The sequence below is a fragment of the Protopterus annectens genome, chromosome 10.part0 (genome assembly GCF_019279795.1).
Source record: "Protopterus annectens isolate FY-2018-M chromosome 10.part0, PAN1.0, whole genome shotgun sequence".
Lineage (NCBI taxonomy): Eukaryota > Metazoa > Chordata > Ceratodontiformes > Protopteridae > Protopterus > Protopterus annectens.
In genome coordinates this window covers 1197635185-1197654967 of record NC_056744.1, presented here as the reverse complement: position 1 = coordinate 1197654967, position 19783 = coordinate 1197635185, and the positions used below count along the sequence as shown (strand labels likewise).

Here is a 19783-nt window from a genome sequence, read left to right as displayed (position 1 = left end):
AGTTATTCCCCTTCACAAAGGTGGTCTAGCAACAGACCCATGGAATTGCAGACCCATAAGCCTGACCAGCCTCATCGGTAATTACTTGGAACGTATAATTATTGACCTCATAAATAAAAACATAGGCGACCTCCAAACCCTGGATCCTACTCAATTCAGCTTTGTCGAGGGCAGATCCTGCCTGTTAAATCTGGTGGACTTCTTTGAAAATGTGACCTGGGCCATTGATGGCAAATCTGTGCACCCAGCATACCTCAACTTGGCAAAGGCTTTTGACGCAATACCACATTCAGGCATTACCAATAAAGTTAGCAAAATAAGTGCAAACCCATTCTTTGTAAGATGGATTGCCAACTGTCTCACAAACCAGATGCACACTATCAAAGTGAGTGGCTCCACATCAGCTAGCAGACCTGTTACCAGTGGGGTGCCACAGGGGTCAGTGCTCATTCCACTACTGTTTGGTATATACTTCTGAGAAGTTCAGGTCAAAGCTAAGGGGTTGTGGCTGACCAGGGTTGCAGACAACTGTAAACTAGGTGCAATCACTGAATCCCCAAATGATGTCAGTATACTGCAGGAGGGTCTCATGCAGACCAAAGACAGGTGTATTAGTCACAGTCTCAAACTGAATTGAAAGAAATGCATCATCATTCCCTTCAGCACAAACTGTGCCCCTTCATACTATCAAATCAACAACAATACTCTAAGTACCCACAAAGTGGTAAGGGACCTGGGATCACAAGCTGACTGCAACTGTAACTTCGACCACCATGTGTCTACTGTAGTAAAGAAGGCTTTCTACATAGCACACTTGATTAGTAAAGACATTTCCTGAAGAGCAAAAGAGGTTATAACCCTGCTATACTCTGCACTAATCCGGACCTTAATTGAGTATAATACCCCATTCGGCATGTACCATACAAAGCACCTGCAGCTACTGGAGAGACCACAAAGGTTTCTAACAAAGAGGATCAAGGGGCTCCAGCATGTGCCTTACACACATCAACTAAAGTCCCTGTCACTATACTCCGTGTCCAATAGACTTCTTAGGGGAGACTTATGTCAGGCCTACAGAACAATGCAAGACCCAAACCTAATGAACTTGCTGCATGTCAGTAAATCAAATGGGACTAGGACTACCCATTCTAGGAACCTAAATGTAGCCTTTGACTTGAATAGGACATTCTGGAGGGACAGATTTATCTCCCAGCAACTGCCGCGTCTTTGTAACAGGCTACTAATTCATGTGAAACAGAGCACATCTGTGACACTTTTCAAGAGGAACCCAGATGAGTGGGTGAGGCACCATAAATTCTTACTGAGGAAACCACCCACAACCCTCCTGAACATGGGCAGTCATCACTAAATGCAATCTTGGGTATCGACTAACATTTTCATGGTATTATATTGGGATGAAACAGCTAGGCTTAAAATGACCTCTGGATTGATAGCCTAGTAACCTCTTATGATCCCATGATCTGGGAAATTGCTCGACTGTCTTGATTCCTCCTCATATTAGTAATATCATAGCAGATGTGTGTTTTTCCTTTTTATCTGATGCCCTTTCTTTATTTGCATGCTCTTCTGAATTAATCTCTTTCTTCATATAGTACCGAGTCTTTTCATTGCTAATGATCTCCTTGGTTCTCCGTGATCTGTTGTCTGTATTTTAAACCATATTTCATGGTATCTTGATCAGCTTCCCATGATGTTGTGGATTTGCATGCACTGACATTAGCTATTTTGCCTCTTACTTTTGTGGCATTATCGTTGTGTATTCCTTGGTATATTCTTCTTTGGACTGCTTAGTAATATATTAGGTTCTGCAGGTCTCTGCTTTATTGTTCATGGTGTTTATACTTCCTGTGAAAGGTATTCATAAGAGGGGATTAAAACACCATTGCTACAAGGTAGCATACAGTTACTCCTCTTTTTATCAGGAGTACTTGTCTGACTTTACTTGACCATAAAATTGCTTGAATGCTATTCTAAATTAGAAGAATCAGTTATCTAAAACTAAACTCAGCCAAGGGGGAAACCTTAGTTGCATGTTCTACTTTTCAGCTGTCTAAGAGATCATGCCATCCCCCTTTGTGTACTATGAGGAAATGCGTTGGGAGTTTCCATTTCATGTGTGTAATTTGTGAGTTTTCTTAGATGACAAGCTTTCACTGAAAAAAAATGGCTGTCAGGTTTTATTACCATCTTCAGAACTTCTCTTTGTTCAAGCACCTGTTTATTTCTGTCGTTATGATGGCAGTTATTTATGAACTCATGCATCTGGGTGTGTGATACTGGCTTGTGGTTTGGAACCATGGTATTGATCTGACTGCTGAGCATGTCCAGAATCCCAGAGACAGACTGCTGAGCATGTCCAGAATCCCAGAGACAGGAGGCTGAATGGATCATCTCATTACAAACACATCATCCCTGATCATTAGAAACTCCATCCCAGTGGTAGCAAGTTCATTTATTTATTTATTTATTTACATTTGTTGACCGGGAGTGTCCGACTGGACGTAGGTCCATTTTCAGCGGAGGCCCGGGGAGAAAAGCTCCACAGTTAAAATAAACACAGTAGTTACATTGGATTACATAGCGATTAACAATTTAACAGCAATTACTTACAACATATTTACAGATAAAGAACATAGTACATCAGTAGACAACTAGAATTTTTATCTGTGAAGTACATAACAGACATTAACAAATGTTACAATAAGAAGTTCCTGCTGTATAATAAGTACTAGGCTTATGAGAATTTGAGCTTGCTATAATCAAGGTAGTTGGAGTGGAAAGAAAGGTAGTGATTGGATGGGGTGGGTGATATTAGAGTGAGAGTTTCAAGGGCATAGCCAGCATGTTTTTAGGTGCGCTTTTAGTAAAGTTTTGAAGTGGGTGCATGATGGTATGGAGGTAATTGTGGGTGGGAGGGAGTTCCATAATTTGGCTATGGTGCAAGAGAATAGTGCTTCACCAGCAGAGTTATTGACTTTAGTGATCTGCAAGTGATTTTTGTTGCTGGATCTTGGTGGTGCGATAGGGTTGGAGAGTAGATTCTGGAGGGATGGGACATTTAGTGGATGGTTTACTAGTTTGTGGGCAAGTGAGAGTTGATACCATTGAAGGAGGTGAGGGAGTTCAAGCCAGCCCAGTTCAGCAAGTGAGAGACAGTGGTGACTCCGGTAAGATGCCCCTGTGGCGAATTTGGTGGTTTTGTTGTAGCAAGTCAATAGCTTGTTTAGATCGCATTGCCTTAGATAGGTATATATTGGAGAGGCATAAAGTAGGGTGGAGATAAGGTGGGAATTTGCTATTGAAATCTTTGCTGCTTTGGTGAGAAGTTGCTTATTTCTGTATAATGCTCCTAGTTTTTTGTGGACTTTTTTTATGGTCATGGATATGTGAATATCAAACTTTAGTTTATTGTCTATTTCCACTCCTAGCAAATTGGTGTGTTCGGTTGGGTATGTAGTGGTGTTGTCTTTTGATAAAGTGAGAGGTGTTTTGAGTATGTTTGGTGGGTTGGAAGATGAGTAGTTTAGTTTTGTTTGGGTTGAGTATTAATTGGGCATCAGATAACCAAGTTTCAACAGAGGAAAAGGCTTCCTGTGTGACTTTTTGCAGTTTGGCTAGGGACTGGGCTGAGCAGATGATGGTTGAATCATCTGCGTATTGTATGAGTGTGCCATGTTTGGTGGCAGAGGCCAGATTATTGGTGAAAACAGAGAAGAATAGGGGTCCAAAGATGGATCCTTGGGGAACCCCTTGGAGACAGGTAGTTGGGGAGATATGTCATTCTGCCATACAACGGATTGTTGGCGGTCAGACAGGTAACTCTGAAACCAGTTGGTGACTGATTGAGAGAAGGATAGGTTATTGAGGACAGAGATAACTTGTTTGTGTGGGACCATGTCAAATGCTTTAGATAGGTCTAGGAAAGTAGCAGAGGAGAGCTAGCCATTGTTTTTATTGCTGAAGGATAGTGTTAATAAAGGAGAGTAAGGCAGTGGTGGTGCTATGGTTTGGTCGGAAACCATGCTGAGTATTGGAAAGAAGGTTGTTAGTAAGGAGGTAGTCTGAGACCTGAGAGTGAATGCATCTCTCTAGTATTTTGGAGAGTGGAGAGAGAATAGCTATGGGGCGGTAATTGGTTACTTCTGTAGAAGGTCCGCCTTTGTGGAGGGGAATTATATGTGATACTTTCCACAGTGTGGGAACGTAACTTTCTGACAGAGATCGGTTAATCAAGATGGATACTGGGTAGGCCAGAGCATCAGCTGCGATTTGCAGGTATTCACATGGGAGGTTGTCCGCTGCTAATTTGGTGGGCTTAAGTTTAGTTAAGAGTTTTTTATGTTGGAGGTAGGTACAGGAGAAAAAGGGTAGGCAGTGGGGAGATTACTAATTGAAGGTGTGGGTTGGATGGGAAGGGGGGTTGTGTTGTTTAGCTAGTGATAGTATGGTTTGTGTGAAGTCTGTGTTGAATGAGGTAGCAATATTTTCTGAGGAGTGTGGGATGTTAGGAGGAGGAGTACTGACTTTACCTGGGTGGAGGATGGAGTTTATGAAGGACCAGAATTGTTTGGGGCTGTGTTGTGAGGAGTCTAGGGCAGACTGGTAGTATTGGAATTTGTCCTGTTTTATTAGCTTTTTGACTCTGTTGCATAGTTCTAGGAATTTCTGTCTAGTTGTGGGGGTTTTGGTTTTGTGCCAGTGCTCCCCGACTTTAACCCTGCTTTTCATTTCTGACTTAGTGGTTTTCTGTAGCCATGGGGAGGGTTGTGCTTGGGTTCAGGAAAGCCTTATGGGAGCATGGTAATTAAGGATGCTCAGAAAGGTAGTATTAAAAAATTCAAATGCGTCATCAAGACTGAGTTACTTTAGAGGATGCCATTTACATTATTTGAGGGATGAGATGAATGTGAGTGGGTTAAAGTTTAGTTTTTTACGTATTTGACGGTAGATGACAGGTTTAGCTTGGTATAGGCATTTTTTGAGTAGGAATGTTAGGGAGTGATCACTGAGGCTATCTGATAAGCAGCCTGTTATATATGACTGGGGGCTCTTACTGACTAGTATCCAGTCCAGGGTAGTGTGCTTGCTGGAGGTTTTATTTATCCTGGTTGGCGACTGGACTAGTTGGGTGAAGCCATGAAGGTTTACATGGTTGCCAGAACAGGATTGCCAGTCAATACTGAAATCACCTAAAATGATAGTTTCTTGGGGGAGATGGTGGGTAGACCAGCTGAGGAGGTTTTCTAGTGGAGGGATGTTTTGTCCAGGTGGGAAGTAGCATCCAATTATGTTGATGGCTTTGTTTTGGTTTATTTTGAGGTTGGTATATATTATTTCTTCATTGCCTAATTGTGGAGCTGATGATTTTAAGATCTGGATGTTTAGATGCTGTTTAAATATTATAGCTACACCGCCTCCTTTCTTGTTTAGCCGATCTACTCTTAGTATGCCGTAACCTGTAGGGAGTATTTGCTCACTGGTAATGCGAGGTTTTAGCAAGGTTTCTGTCAGGATGACTATATCTGGGGAATACAAGTCTATAGTGGCATGGAGTTCATGGACTTTGTTGGATATACTTCTGATATTTAGGCTTAGTAGAAGGAAGTCACTTGGCTTTCTATTGGCTGTAATATGGGAGAAGTTGTGGTTTCTACTCTGATTATGAGGATTGGAGTTGGAGATGGTAGTGCCAGGGCTGGGGTGGATGTCTCCACTTAGGGCTAGTTTTGATATGCATGAGGTTACTAGTTTTCTCAGTTTTTGAATGTGTTTGTTTATAAGGGAAACTTTATGATTGTGCTCTGTGGGTAATAGGTATGGTGAGAGGGTTACTATGTTAAGTTGTAGGGATGCTTTGTGTTTGAGTAATATAGTTGGTAGAATATGTGGGGGGTGCATAGGGATGGTTCTTGAGTTGGTGGGAGGGGAGCTGAGTGAGGGTGAGACACGAGTGGTGGTGTGAGTAGTAGTACAGTGGTAGTGGTTGAGTGGGGGAATGATGGAGCTTTGGTAGGATGTAAGATATGCAAGGAGAGTGCATGCAGTGAGCATAGGTAAGGTATGCTTGTACATGTTAGTTGAGGAGGTGTGATAGTAGTGGGAAGATGGAGGAGGTAGTGTTGGGTTAGTGCTGTGGTTGGCTATTGGAAAGATGGGAGGGGTTTGTGAGTGTAATAAAGGTGGGACCACTGGGGGCAGGAGGGAATAGGGGGCAGGGTGGGGAGCGAAGCGGGTAGATACCCTGTTAGTTGCTGTTATGAGGGGGCTGGAAACAATCAGGTAACAAAGTTAACTGATAAATGAACATATGATGGTGACAAGGGTGGTTGTAGTTTTAAAAATGGTGCCTGCCACAGGTAATATTTATTAACTTTGGGATTGTCTTAAGGTAATAAACAGGGAAGGGGGAGAGGAGAACAAGGGTGTGAGCAAATAACGAAGATATCCGCTCGGAGTTAATTCTCTGATGTTAACAGCAAAAATCAAGTAAATAGATAAAAAACAAAAGAGCAAAACAATGAAGGGGTATAAAACGCTGATATAAAGTCCCATAGACCAAATAGCTCAAAGTCCATAAAGTGCAATATAATCCAATGCAGTTCAGTGGTAAAAAAGGAAATTTATTGCAATACAGATAGGTTAGCGCTTTCGCTGAGTAGCTTCTTCAGACCTTAATACAAATAAATCAACAGTATTCAATGTTTTAAATATACAAAAAGGCGCGAAACTTGGAAATGCTCCTTAAAGCTATATCAACCCACATTAAAATACATTCTAAAATACCAAAACATATGCATTAATAAAACATGCATCATTATGAAACATGTCATTAAAAAATATATATATTAATACATACAATTGCTGATACTTAACAAATTAGATGCATATATATTACAGTGTTTAAATTTTTATTAATGCTTTGGGATACACAGTCAACATTCAAAAATCAAGGCTATTACCATCCCAAAAGATTATTTTTCTAGGAGCAAAATTGGACACACAATCACAAATGGCTTTCCTCACAGAGGAGAAACAACAGCATTTACCAGATTACTTCAAAAGCCTAGCAAAACATACCCAGCTGACCGCAAGGAAGATCCTGCAGGCCCTGGGTTTCATGGCATCTTGCATCCTTCTGATCCCCCTGGCAAGACTACACATGAGGAAGCTACAATGGTATCTAAAAAGCTTATGGTCTCAACACAGCCACAACCTGGAAGACGTAATACCACTCATTCCATGCCTGCAAAGGGAACTTTTGTGGTGGGCTCAAGCAAGCCAGTTAAACCAAGGCATGTCCTTCAACAAAGTTCAAGCAAGTCAAACCATTACAACAGACGCCTCAGATCATGGATGGGGGCGCACATGGAGGACAGATGCATTCAAGGCCAATGGACTCCCAAGGAAATGCCTCTGCACATAAATCAAAAAGAGATGCTGGCAGTGATGCATGCCATAGAAGCCTTTGGAAAATCTCTTCAACAAGGCCATCTGCTAATAAGGACAGACAACACCACTGTCATGTGGTATATAAACAAACAAGGAGTTGCTCACTCATATCCCCTCTGCAGACTAACAATGGCTCTTTGGGAAAAATCCCTGAAACTGAACATCCATTTGCAATCCCAGTTTGTTCCGGGCCAAGGACAATGTACTGGAGGACAGGTTGAGCAGAAATTTCATAGATCCACACGAATGGATGCTGCATCCACACATTTTCTCAAAAATAACAACTGCATGGGGAAGACCAAACATAGATCTATTTGCTTCTCATCTAAATCACCACCTGGACAAGTTCTGCTCAAGGACTCACCATCCTCTAGCCTGGAGAACGGATGCCCTCTCCTTCAGCTGGAATGCCCTGAAAATCTATGCATTCCCTCCTCTACCATTAATGGCCAAGGTGTTACTGAAGATCAAAGCAGAGCAACCAAAAGGAATACTGATAGCTCCAGTCTGGCCAAGGCAGCATTGGTATCCCTTGCTAATGAGCATAACTGACTCCAAACCGTGGCCCTTGCCCCAATGGCCTCTGCTCCTAACTCAACACAATTACAGGACTGTTCTTCAAAACCTGCAAACATTACAACTGGCAGCTTGGAGGGTTCCATGACTTTGTCCCATGGCACCCTCTCCGAAAAGGTTCAGGAAATCTTGCTGGAAGCACGCAGACCTTCCACCAGAAAAACCTACGCGGCCAAATGGAAGAGATTCATCATCTGGAATGCCAAAAAGGGACAGGATGCATCAGTGATGAGCATACCTCAGATATTAGAATACTTGGCAGAAATGTTTCATAAGGGCCTCTCATATTCATCCATTAAAATACAGTAATCTCAGAAAACTTCAACTGTGATCCACCTGTGTTTTCGCATCCCTTGCTAAGACAGTTCCTAAGAGGGATAAAGAATATCAAGCCTCCCAGAAAACTACCAGTTCCTGCATGGGACCTCAACTACGTCTTGGAAAAAATTAACTCTTCCTCCTTTTGAACGAGCAGCAACTTCAGAAATGCAATTTCTCTCCTGGAAATCAGCCTTCCTGTTGGCAGTTACCTCAGCAAGAAGAGTCTCGGAGATACAGGCCCTCATGGCAGTACCTCCCTTTCTCATTTTCCATCAGGACAGAGTTTCTCTAAGGACCAATCCTTCATTCATGCCAAAGGTGATATTCAGGGTGTCTCTAAATCAAGCAATTCACCTGCCTACCTTCTTTCCCAAACCTCAAAATAAAGGGGAAAAGCTGCTGCATACTTTAGACATACACAGACAATTACGCTACTACTTGGACAGAACAAAGACCACCAGGAAGTCTGACCAACTATTTGTAGCCTATGCTGCCGGAGTGCAAGGAAAGGCAGTCTCCAAACAAACAATTTCAAAATGGATTGGACACTGCATCAGATTCTGTTACTCCTTCCATGGAAAGAGTGTGCCAGACAATATAAGACCACACTCGACCAGAGCTATAGCAACATCCACAGCCTTTCTAAGAGGAGTGGCTACAAAGGACATTCTAGAGGCTGCTACATGGAGCTCCGTGCATACATTTACCAAACACTACAACCTGCCTTTATACTCCAGATCCCGAGCAGGCTTTGCTTCTGCAGTCCTGCAGGGTCTTTTAGCTACACCATCCCTTGTTTAGATCCTACCACCCCCAGCTTGGCTATGGTATTCAACCCATATGTAAGGACTGCAGTTGCATTCTTGCAGGACATAGTACAGTTTTGTACCTACCATAAATGTAGATGTCCGATAGATATGCAACGGCAGTCAGGTTTTCCCTCCCTCCTACCCCTCTGTTTGTTCCCTAGGGTCCTTCCCCCTCTCCTATTTAGCTGGGGATTTCTGTTATGGTGTATCTGTTTATTACTGTTGTGCATGTCTTGAAATTTTTGCTTATCCATTCACAAAATTTAGCCTTCCTTTGAGGGCACCTGGCATCTGGGGCAAGAAACACTGAAGAAGATGACGTCAGCGGATGCCTTTATACCCCAGCCGCTCTGACGTCGGGGAGGAGGCGACATCAGCCGACGCCGGACCCAGACTTTGGAATCCGGCCGACCGAAGGGCTGCCTGAGGCAGGACAATCCATATGTAAGGACTGCAGTTGCATATCTATCAGACATCTACATTTATGGTAGGTACAAAACTGTACTTTCTTTGTACTGCTGCTAATGAGCCAAGGCAGGGACAAGTTTGTGTTTAAGAAGCAATCACAATTGACCAAGGACTGCTCTGAAACTGTAAGTCATTTCTTAACCATTTCTCAGGTGGAAAAACAGGATAACCTTGTATCAGTAGGAGACTGTGGTCTCAGTTTAAATTAACAAACACACAGCATTGATCAGTTATGGATACTATTTGCTAACAGAAGGGATTAAGAGAGAAAGTGGAAGGTGTGTGTGTGTGTGTGTGTGTGTGTGTGTGTGTGTGTGTGTGTGTGTGTGTGTGTGTGTGTGTGTGTGTGTGTGTGTGTGTGTGTGTGTGTGTGTGTGTGTGTGTGTGTGTGTGTGTGTGTGGTGGGCTGCTTACAAGCCAAAGCAGAGTGCTGTCCAGGGGAAAATGAATATTGGCTCAAACAGGTACAGTTCAAACCCGGACTGCACTTTTCTTATAAGAATAATAAAGGTAGTACTCCAGTGGTTTTAGGTTGGAGAGACACTGAGCTCCTCATGGGGCCTGTAGCAGAGTGGATTGTAGTTTTTTTTTTGGACTGTACTTTTCGTTATTTACTGTCTCAGAGTGTACATATCATGCAGTATACAGTACAGGTCCTGCATGCCTGAAAGAGCTACTCACACCTTACTATGCAATTTGTCAACATCACTCAGCCAGGGCTGCAGCTTACTAGTTGCTCCTAAGCTAAGTCTTGAGATATGTTGAAAGTATTATTTTGACACTGATGCTTCCATCCTTTGGAAGTCTGTCTTGACCTTTGAGCATGAGGCTTGTAAACTAGTGTTAGGAGGCACGTAAAAATGTATGTTTTGGATAGTCTACGGTATTATTTAATAAGAATTTATTTGTTTTTCTGTCTTGCATTATCCATAGCTGTTGAGATGCTGTAAGATTTTCTACACAGTTTGGTATTTCAAACACTAATAAAATTAAGTTGTCCGTTCTGAGCTTTTCTGTGCTAGACTGTCAGAGCACAAAGCTGACCTCATGTTAACACTGCACATGGTCATAAAACTAGGTCAGTCTAGCTTAGCTTACCATTATTTAAAACTGCTTGTAGTCTAATTTTTCTGGTGTTCACCCCTTAGGCTTGTCCTAAACATCAGTCCCTTATCACCCTGCTACATCCACATTATCCTCTACTTCAATATTAAGGAGGACTCCTTTGGGTATCTGGTAGAAAGAGGCTATCATAATTGGTAGTAATACTGGGGGGTAAAATTAGCCTTTATATCCCTTCCTGAAGATGTACATGCTACTCTAAGCAAAAAAAAAATAGTATGGCTATGAATATACTGTAATTTTAAGATCTGTCAGTTGTATTAGCACTACAGTGGTTAGCATTCGCATCCTTTCATTTAAAAAGGGTTTCCCAGTTGCTGTTGAGTTGCAGCACCCCTCTCTATCCGTCCATCCAACTGTATTGTATTTCCATTCAAGTCTAATCACTGAAGCATGCATGGATACCCATTCTTTGCAGTAGCAGGTGGCCATTAAAGCTGTTTGTTTTCATAACTTCAGGAACCAAAGACAAATTCATTATAAGTAACTGTACTTTTACCCTTTTCAAACGAGTACACAGAACATCATTTTAAAATCTGTTCAGTTCAACAACAACTAGAGAATGTAGAATTCTTCTCCGGTACTTAGTGGCATGCCTTGATCAGAAATTAAGTTAAACCTGTCTTGAATGTAGCAAAATTACAGAAATTAACTAATCATGTCTTCATTTTTTATTGGAACATTGATACTGCTTAATTTGGAGTACAGGTAAGTAGTCACTTTAATTTATAACGAGATTACTAGGTACTTGTATTGTCATTCAGCAGCCCTTACAAGTACTGCGATTGTTCATGTCATATGTTTTAGTTCCTTGTTGACGTTACTGTTTTGTTTTCTTTTAGTGCCTTCACATCTGGGACTTGGATGTTAGAGGAAACCATAAGGGAATGTGGAGACTGTTTCGCAAAAAGAATCACATTCTTGTCCTTGGTTATCCTTTTTCTCCCTACTCGTAAGTCACACAATTTAACTGCTTTATTTCTGATTGTAAGTATCTTTTATTAGAAAATACAAGAAAAAGTATTATCTCCTAGAATAAATGACTTCATACCTTATCAGGATAACAGAAAATTATGTTAAGCAGCTCTGTCATAATTTGTTTCAGGAGGCGATATTAACAGTACTCTGTCTGGATTGTTAAATGTATTTAGGGAATGTAATGATGTCTGAGAAACAGACTGATGTGAGTGATAGTTGTGGTTATGGTCCATGGACTTGGTTGTGCCTTGTGAAGTCTAGGAATCCGTCTGCATTCCTTTATTGGCAGCTGCTGTCTCTTGTTGACAGTGAAGTCTTACAGGCCTCCCTTTTACTCACTCGCTGGAACTGAAGCTATTCCAACGTTCTATCTAAAGCAGATAAGACGATTAATAATTTAACCATCTTATTTTTTTGGCAGTAGTGTATAGGTAGTTTTATTTTATTTTCATTATCACTATGATACAGAAAGTATCGTGGTCTTTTTCTCATTTTCTTTGATGCTGTGTATAGTCATTGTGAAGCCACGTTATCCTACTCCAGTGAAAGTAGATTAAAGTAAAATTCATTTTTTTATTTTATTTGTACTCAGCATGTGTTATTCTCCACATTGCCTTCCAACCATTACCTTTTTTTGTGACCCTGGTAACTGAGAATGGCCATCAACCAGGCAGCCTTCAAGGTTGGTTTGCCTACTGCTAAGTTCATTCTTCCCTTCAGCAGCTTAGAATTCCCACAACACAGGTTCTTTGCGCATGCTGCAGGTCCTGCTGCAGCATGCTGCCTTGCACTTCTCATATTTAGACTTTGCACTGCACTGCTGTGCCACCTGACCTCCCCCTGGTGTCATTCTGGCAGCATATCAAGTTGCCATCAGTCCCCAGGACAAGAGATCTCACATCAGTTGCTGACTGCCACCATTTTTGACCGATTCCTCCAGTGCCAAGTCCACAGATCAGTGATAGTTCATCTGCTTCACACTCAGGATTTTAATCCTCTTCCAGTGCAGGGTGATGTTGGTCAGTTTCTGTTACTACTGCCCCTGGACATTCCTCTTCCAAAATCTACAGATCTGTTGTAGAACCTGGACTTGGGCTTCATTATTATTGTTTAATCATTTCTAATGTAATCTTTACACTACTTCCTACATGCACATTTTATTTGTGAATTCTAGTCCCTATTTTGTTCAAAAATCTTACTGCTGTCGTACAACCACTGCTTTTTCTGTTTACCTAATTCCCAACTTCTATTTAATCTTTTAACACCATTCCCAGCTGTCTTTCTCCCTCCCATACCCCTTTGCACTGTATTCACTAATAGTCAGACCCCCCTCCCTAACAACACCTATCTGTTCTACATTGTATTTTCTACTTTTTCCAAATAAATCCTCACTTCTTCCTATTTTGAATGCATTCTCATACGCTAACCTTTTAACCCTGCACCCCCATTCCTTACATTCCAGAGAAGATACTAGGACAACCTAACTCTCTTCCTTCATACAAAATACTTCTTTCCTACCTAACGTCTGTTAGCTTTCAGATTCTGCCAACAGTAAATATTCTTCTGCCCTGTAACTTCATTTTCTTTCTTGATCCCTACTTCCCCTGTACCTGCCATCAGTAATATACAGATCCCTTTACTTAATCATGCTGCTCCTCAGCTTATTCTGTATTTTTCTCCTGCTACTGGGCCATCTCTCATCCTACCATGACTCCATAATAGCTCTCAACATATCTCCAACTCCATCCCAACCACCTATTCATACTTCCTCCCTACACTTTCCACACATTGCATCAGACTTATTTAATGATGTCCCTCATCTTTACTCCAATTACAGAGAGATTAGTTCCATTTCAACTCAAACCAAAACAAAATTAAGTGGAAAAATACTCTCCAAACACGAGTAAAGGTAATTCCCCAATACCCTAAGATATTTCTAGGAGGAAACATTTACCCTAATCCTGGCCCCACATACTACAATAAACATCAAGACAATTCTCTTCTACACACTACTCTAACCATACAACAGTCAACCCCCAACCACAGTAATCTAACTTTTGCTGCCAAAAATGTTAGAACCATAAGAAATGAAATTGCTGAGCTAAGCTTAGATTACCTGCCATAAATCTGATATTCCCACTGTAACTGAAACTTGGCTTAAACCCATCATAACTGACTCTGAATTTGCACCTTCCAGCTGGAATATCTGTAATGACTGAATAAAGAGGAAAGGTGGTGATATTGCTTTAATAGTTCCCAACAACTACCGCATTTCCCTTACAAGAAACCAATAAAAAAATTCAGTTCAACAGGCTTTCTTATTTCTTTCCTGAAATTAAACAGTTATAAAAAAAATATGCTGTGCTGTTCTTTACATCCCTCCTGGTGACAATACAGCTGTACTGGAAGATATCCTACACTGGATATCCATAACAATTCCACAAGAAATAGTACTACTAGGTGATGTGAATGTCAGTTTGTTGGACATGAACTCTACCTCCCCTGTACCTAGTGTGAACTTATTTGGTTTTGCACGACTAATTAATAGCCACACACCTTATAGCAAGGCATCAAAGTCCCTATTAGACTAGATCCTGATATCAAACTCTAGGAAATACACTACTTCAGGTACAATGTCTGACTGTCTCACTGAACATCTCCCCATCTAGACACTCACACATCCACATAAACAGGATGTTTATAAAACAACATGCAACCTTTCCAAGTTTAACCCAGAAATGTTCATTGCTACCCTGTCATTTATTAACTGGAATTTCATAAAACTCCTCCCCTTAGATTGTGCTGTAAATTAACTCAGTACAGCTTTTCTGAGTAGCCTTGCACCTCCTAGAAGGAAGAGACTGAAAACAAATAATGGAATTCTGGTAGCTATATAGATTAGAATGCTAGTGCAGGAAAAAGAAAAAAGCATGGAAAGAATGGCAAAAATATAAAACACCACAATCTCAAAAACTTCCGAATGTTTCACAATCATACTAAAAAGCAAATTAATGAAGACAAAAAACTATACTGTAATAACTTTCAGAATAATAGTAAACACAAGAGAAACCACCAAGAGAGCAGGAACTAAATGCACACAGGTTTATTCTGGTACCTCGGCTTCCACAGCCTTCAAAGGAATAACCCTTTCCAAAACACATGCATCATTTTATACAAATTTTCTTAAATTCACTTAATTAATTAATTGGATAATCATACATTATGAACAGAATTAAAGGGGCCATAGGAGAAAATTTCTAAGACACAAACAGTAAAAGATATTTTTAAATATATTAAAGTATTGTAAAAAAATGCAAAAATCAATAAAATATACAATACAAAAATAATTTTTTTCTAATACTGCATAATAGTCAAGTTATTTTCTAAATTTAAACCTTTAGGTTTCAAAGTGCCAAAGTTAAGAATGAACATACTTTCCAATTTTAGCAGCTTACATAGAAAATTTCCAGCATTATAACTGTCAGGTCTAGCCAAAGCACAGAAAAAGAAAGAATCCAAGTTTCCATTGTGTGATGTATTAAAATGTTCAGAAACTGGATTTTCAATTCTGCCATTTCTAACATCACCCATGTGTTCCATAATTCTCAACTTTAACTGGCGTTTAGTTTGTCCTATGTAGTATTTAGGTGGAGTACATCCACAGCCCACTATATAAACCACCCCACAAGATCTGCAATTAAACATATCCTGAGCTTGATATTTTATGCCATTAATACAACTTCCTGTCAAATTCATAACCTTAGAGCAAACTCTACATTTTCCACATTTGAACATGCCTTTAGTTGATGGAAAAACATTTGACATATTTGATCTGATATTTGATTTAAATTTTAACTTTTCTTTTAAATTTGCATATCTACCATATGAAAAACATACTCTATTTGGAAATAAATGACCAATTTCGTGATTATGACAAACAATAGGCCAAAGAAAATCTACTATTTCCTTAAGAGTAGGAGAAAAGGAAGAATACTTATTCACTAGAAAGATTCTGTTCTCTTTATTATTCAAAACAGAATTATTCCCTCTAGGATCATGGAATTTATCTGTCTTCCTAGTAAATGAATCAAAATTTAATAATCTATCACTACTATTCTTTATGGAGAGCTCAGAGTAACCTCTTTCCAGGAGCCTATTTGTAACCTTCTCAAATTCAAAGTTTAGCAACTTAGTCTCAGAGGTATGCTCCAAAATCCGTTTAAACTCACCATAAGGTAGTGCTTCAATCAAATGCCTTGGATGCTCACTAGTGGCATGTAAGAAATTGTTGGTTGCCGTAGCCTTCCTGTATGGTCTATATTGTACTCTATTATTAGAATCCACATATAACAAGATATCTAAAAACTGAATAGTATTTTTATTCAGAATATAAGTGAATTCAAGACCAACTCTATTCCCATGTAAACTGGCAATAAAGCCTTCAAATTCAACAGTACTGCCAGTACATACAAAAATCAAATCATCAATATATCTATAATAGAGTACAACATTATTCCGAAAGAATTCCAACCTATACAGAAAGGTAGTCTCAAAAAAAGACATAAACAATATCGCATAACTAGGAGCAAAATTTGCACCCATTGCGGTGCCTTCTTTTTGCAGAAATATCTTATCTTCACAACAGAAATAATTATGTGTTAATGCAAACTCTAACAAAGAAATAATAAAAGAGGTGCGTGGGCCCTCCCCCAATATACTACATATGGCCTCCAACCCCCATCTTGTCTTGATACTAGTATAAAGTGCCTTTACATCCACCGTGGCCCAGTAAAATTTACTATCCCATTGCATGTTCTTAACCTTAATACAAAGGTCGTTTGTATTCCTAATATGTGAAGAAACATGAACCAATTCTTTCTTAAGAATGCTATCCAATAATATACCAATGTGTTCAAGAAAGCAACCGCAACAGGAAACTATAGGGCGGCCAGGAGGATCTGCAAGATTTTTGTGTATCTTCGGTAGGGCATAGAAGCTGGGATCCTTAGGATTAGTAATATAAAGTTTTGAAACATCTTTACTAGTAAGGAAACCCAGTCTCTCGCCCCTCTCCAGTAACTCTAATAGGGCTCTATTATATTCTATGACAGGATTATTTGGCAACTCGACATAGACCATTTCATTTGATAATAAATCAAACACCATCTTCAAATAGTGTGCCCTGTCCATAATTACCCAATTCCCTCCCTTATCTGCTTGACAAAAAGCAAATGTGTCACAAACAGCTTGCATATCTTTTAAAGCTTTCCATTCATTTTTGGTGAGGTTATAAGAAAAATATTTTTTCATAAAATTTCCATACTCAGCTTCTACTTTACAAAGTAACACATTCTCAAAAGCTTTCAAAATAGCAGGATTTTTAGGTGGCAAAAAAGAACTGTGACCTGGCAAACTGGGAACTTCAAGTTTACCATAGCCTGTCACAAAACGCCCAGTCTCAACATTACATGGATCAAATTCAGATTCTTCCACGGCCCCCTCATCTAAAACAGAAGTTTCATAATCATATATGGAAAGATTTAGCAGAGAATCGAAAGAACTTGACAAAACATCCGAAGAAATGCAAGTTTCATTAGCAATATTAATTTCTAAATCATTCAGAGAGCTTAATGTATTATCAAGTTGTCGTTTCTTACTTTCAAAAAAAGTTTTCAAATACAATTTTCTACAGAAACGCTTAATGTCAATTAACAAATCTGAAAGAGCTGGTATCTTAGTGGGCACAAACTTGCTACCTTTCAATAGTACCTGCTCCATATCAAAAGTGACTTCAAAGTCACTTAAATTCACAATGTGCTTCTGTTCATTAATGTATGAAACATTTGAAAAAACAAACTGTCCCAACCTCAAAGTCTCTCTAGAAACAGCAGAAACTTGCTCCTGTTCAACGTCGCCTGTTCCGACCCTTGCTTCTGGATTTTCGCTTACTACCCTGGCGAAAATTCCAATTCACCTGTTCTTCCGTCTCCGACTGGCCACTGATGTCTTCAGCATTATCCACTCTTTCAAATGAAACACTCTTCCTGCTAGTGCCCGTATCAGAAGATGAGACAGAGGAATCTCTAGTGAGTCTAGGAACTCCCTCAGTTCTTCCGGTTCCGGATGTACCATTTTTGCGTTTACGCTGCCACAAACTAACATATTTCTCTAGCAGTCTTAGAAATTTTCTCCTATGGCCCCTTTAATTCTGTTCATAATGTATGATTATCCAATCAATTAATTAAGTGAATTTAAGAAAATTTGTATAAAATGATGCATGTGTTTTGGAAAGGGTTATTCCTTTGAAGGCTGTGGAAGCCGAGGTACCAGAATAAACCTGTGTGCATTTAGTTCCTGCTCTCTTGGTGGTTTTTTGTGTATTATTTGGAATTTCTTGAGTTGTGCTGATTCTGTTGGGGAGAGCAGGTTCTGTTTTATGTTATTTTATGTATCAATGGCAAATTCAGCTCGTGGTGATGAAGGCTTCCGTTTTGCTGATTTGTGTAAGGAAAGAGATTATAAACTGGCGGCGTCCGATCCATGGGCAGTTTCAGCATGCACTGATCGTGACAAGAGGTTTGATGAACTTAAAAAGCTAAGGTTCAAAGAAACCTCTTTATTTTACGACACTCGCCTGCTAGAGAAATATGTTAGTTTGTCGATTACACCCAGGGGACTTCGGGTAGACAAACTACCTGCATTTAAATTTAATGACGATGAGACTGATTTTCTTGAGGAATGGAAGGTTGCCTCATTACAGTGTTCTTTAAGTTGGCTTAAGATACTCATTAAGCGTAACCGAAAGAATCTGGGAATAGTTCAACTTAAAATTGCAGAGGTGGAGGAAAGTTTGCTAACTGAAATCTCTAGTGAAGTTTTCCGTGTTACAATGAAAGCCATTAATGTAGAGACTAGTAAATTTGAAAATGAAATTATTTCCAGAAAGAACAAGTTGAATAGGGACATTAATGACTTCAGCAAGAACACTGTATATTTGTGGCAGTGTAAACGCAAAAATGGTACATCCGGAACCGGAAGAACTGAGGGAGTTCCTAGACTCACTAGAGATTCCTCTGTCTCATCTTCTGATACGGGCACTAGCAGGAAGAGTGTTTCATTTGAAAGAGTGGATAATGCTGAAGACATCAGTGGCCAGTCGGAGACGGAAGAACAGGTGAATTGGAATTTTCGCCAGGGTAGTAAGCGAAAATCCAGAAGCAAGGGTCGGAACAGGCGACGTTGAACAGGAGCAAGTTTCTGCTGTTTCTAGAGAGACTTTGAGGTTGGGACAGTTTGTTTTTTCAAATGTTTCATACATTAATGAACAGAAGCACATTGTGAATTTAAGTGACTTTGAAGTCACTTCTGATATGGAGCAGGTACTATTGAAAGGTAGCAAGTTTGTGCCCACTAAGATACCAGCTCTTTCAGATTTGTTAATTGACATTAAGCGTTTCTGTAGAAAATTGTATTTGAAAACTTTTTTTGAAAGTAAGAAACGACAACTTGATAATACATTAAGCTCTCTGAATGATTTAGAAATTAATATTGCTAATGAAACTTGCATTTCTTCGGATGTTTTGTCAAGTTCTTTCGATTCTCTGCTAAATCTTTCCATATATGATTATGAAACTTCTGTTTTAGATGAGGGGGCCGTGGTAGAATCTGAATTTGATCCATGTAATGTTGTGACTGGGTGTTTTGTGACAGGCTATGGTAAACTTGAAGTTCCCAGTTTGCCAGGTCACAGTTCTTTTTTGCCACCTAAAAATCCTGCTATTTTGAAAGCTTTTGAGAATGTGTTACTTTGTAAAGTAGAAGCTGAGTATGGAAATTTTATGAAAAAATATTTTTCTTATAACCTCACCAAAAATGAATGGAAAGCTTTAAAAGATATGCAAGCTGTTTGTGACACATTTGCTTTTTGTCAAGCAGATAAGGGAGGGAATTGGGTAATTATGGACAGGGCACACTATTTGAAGATGGTGTTTGATTTATTATCAAATGAAATGGTCTATGTCGAGTTGCCAAATAATCCT

General features: G+C 39.8%; 1 protein-coding gene across 7 annotated transcripts in view; it reads left to right on the top strand.

Annotated features, from left to right (window-relative positions):
• The window catches only part of POMGNT1 (protein O-linked mannose N-acetylglucosaminyltransferase 1 (beta 1,2-)), a 1898302-nt gene that overhangs the window by 1838215 nt on the left and 40304 nt on the right, over window positions 1–19783 (top strand). For all 7 annotated transcript variants that reach the window (XM_044085953.1, XM_044085951.1, XM_044085948.1 and 4 more), the window contains one exon: window positions 11609–11718. In XM_044085953.1, the coding sequence (XP_043941888.1) occupies window positions 11609–11718 (110 nt within the window). The remainder of the gene's footprint in view (window positions 1–11608; window positions 11719–19783) is intronic.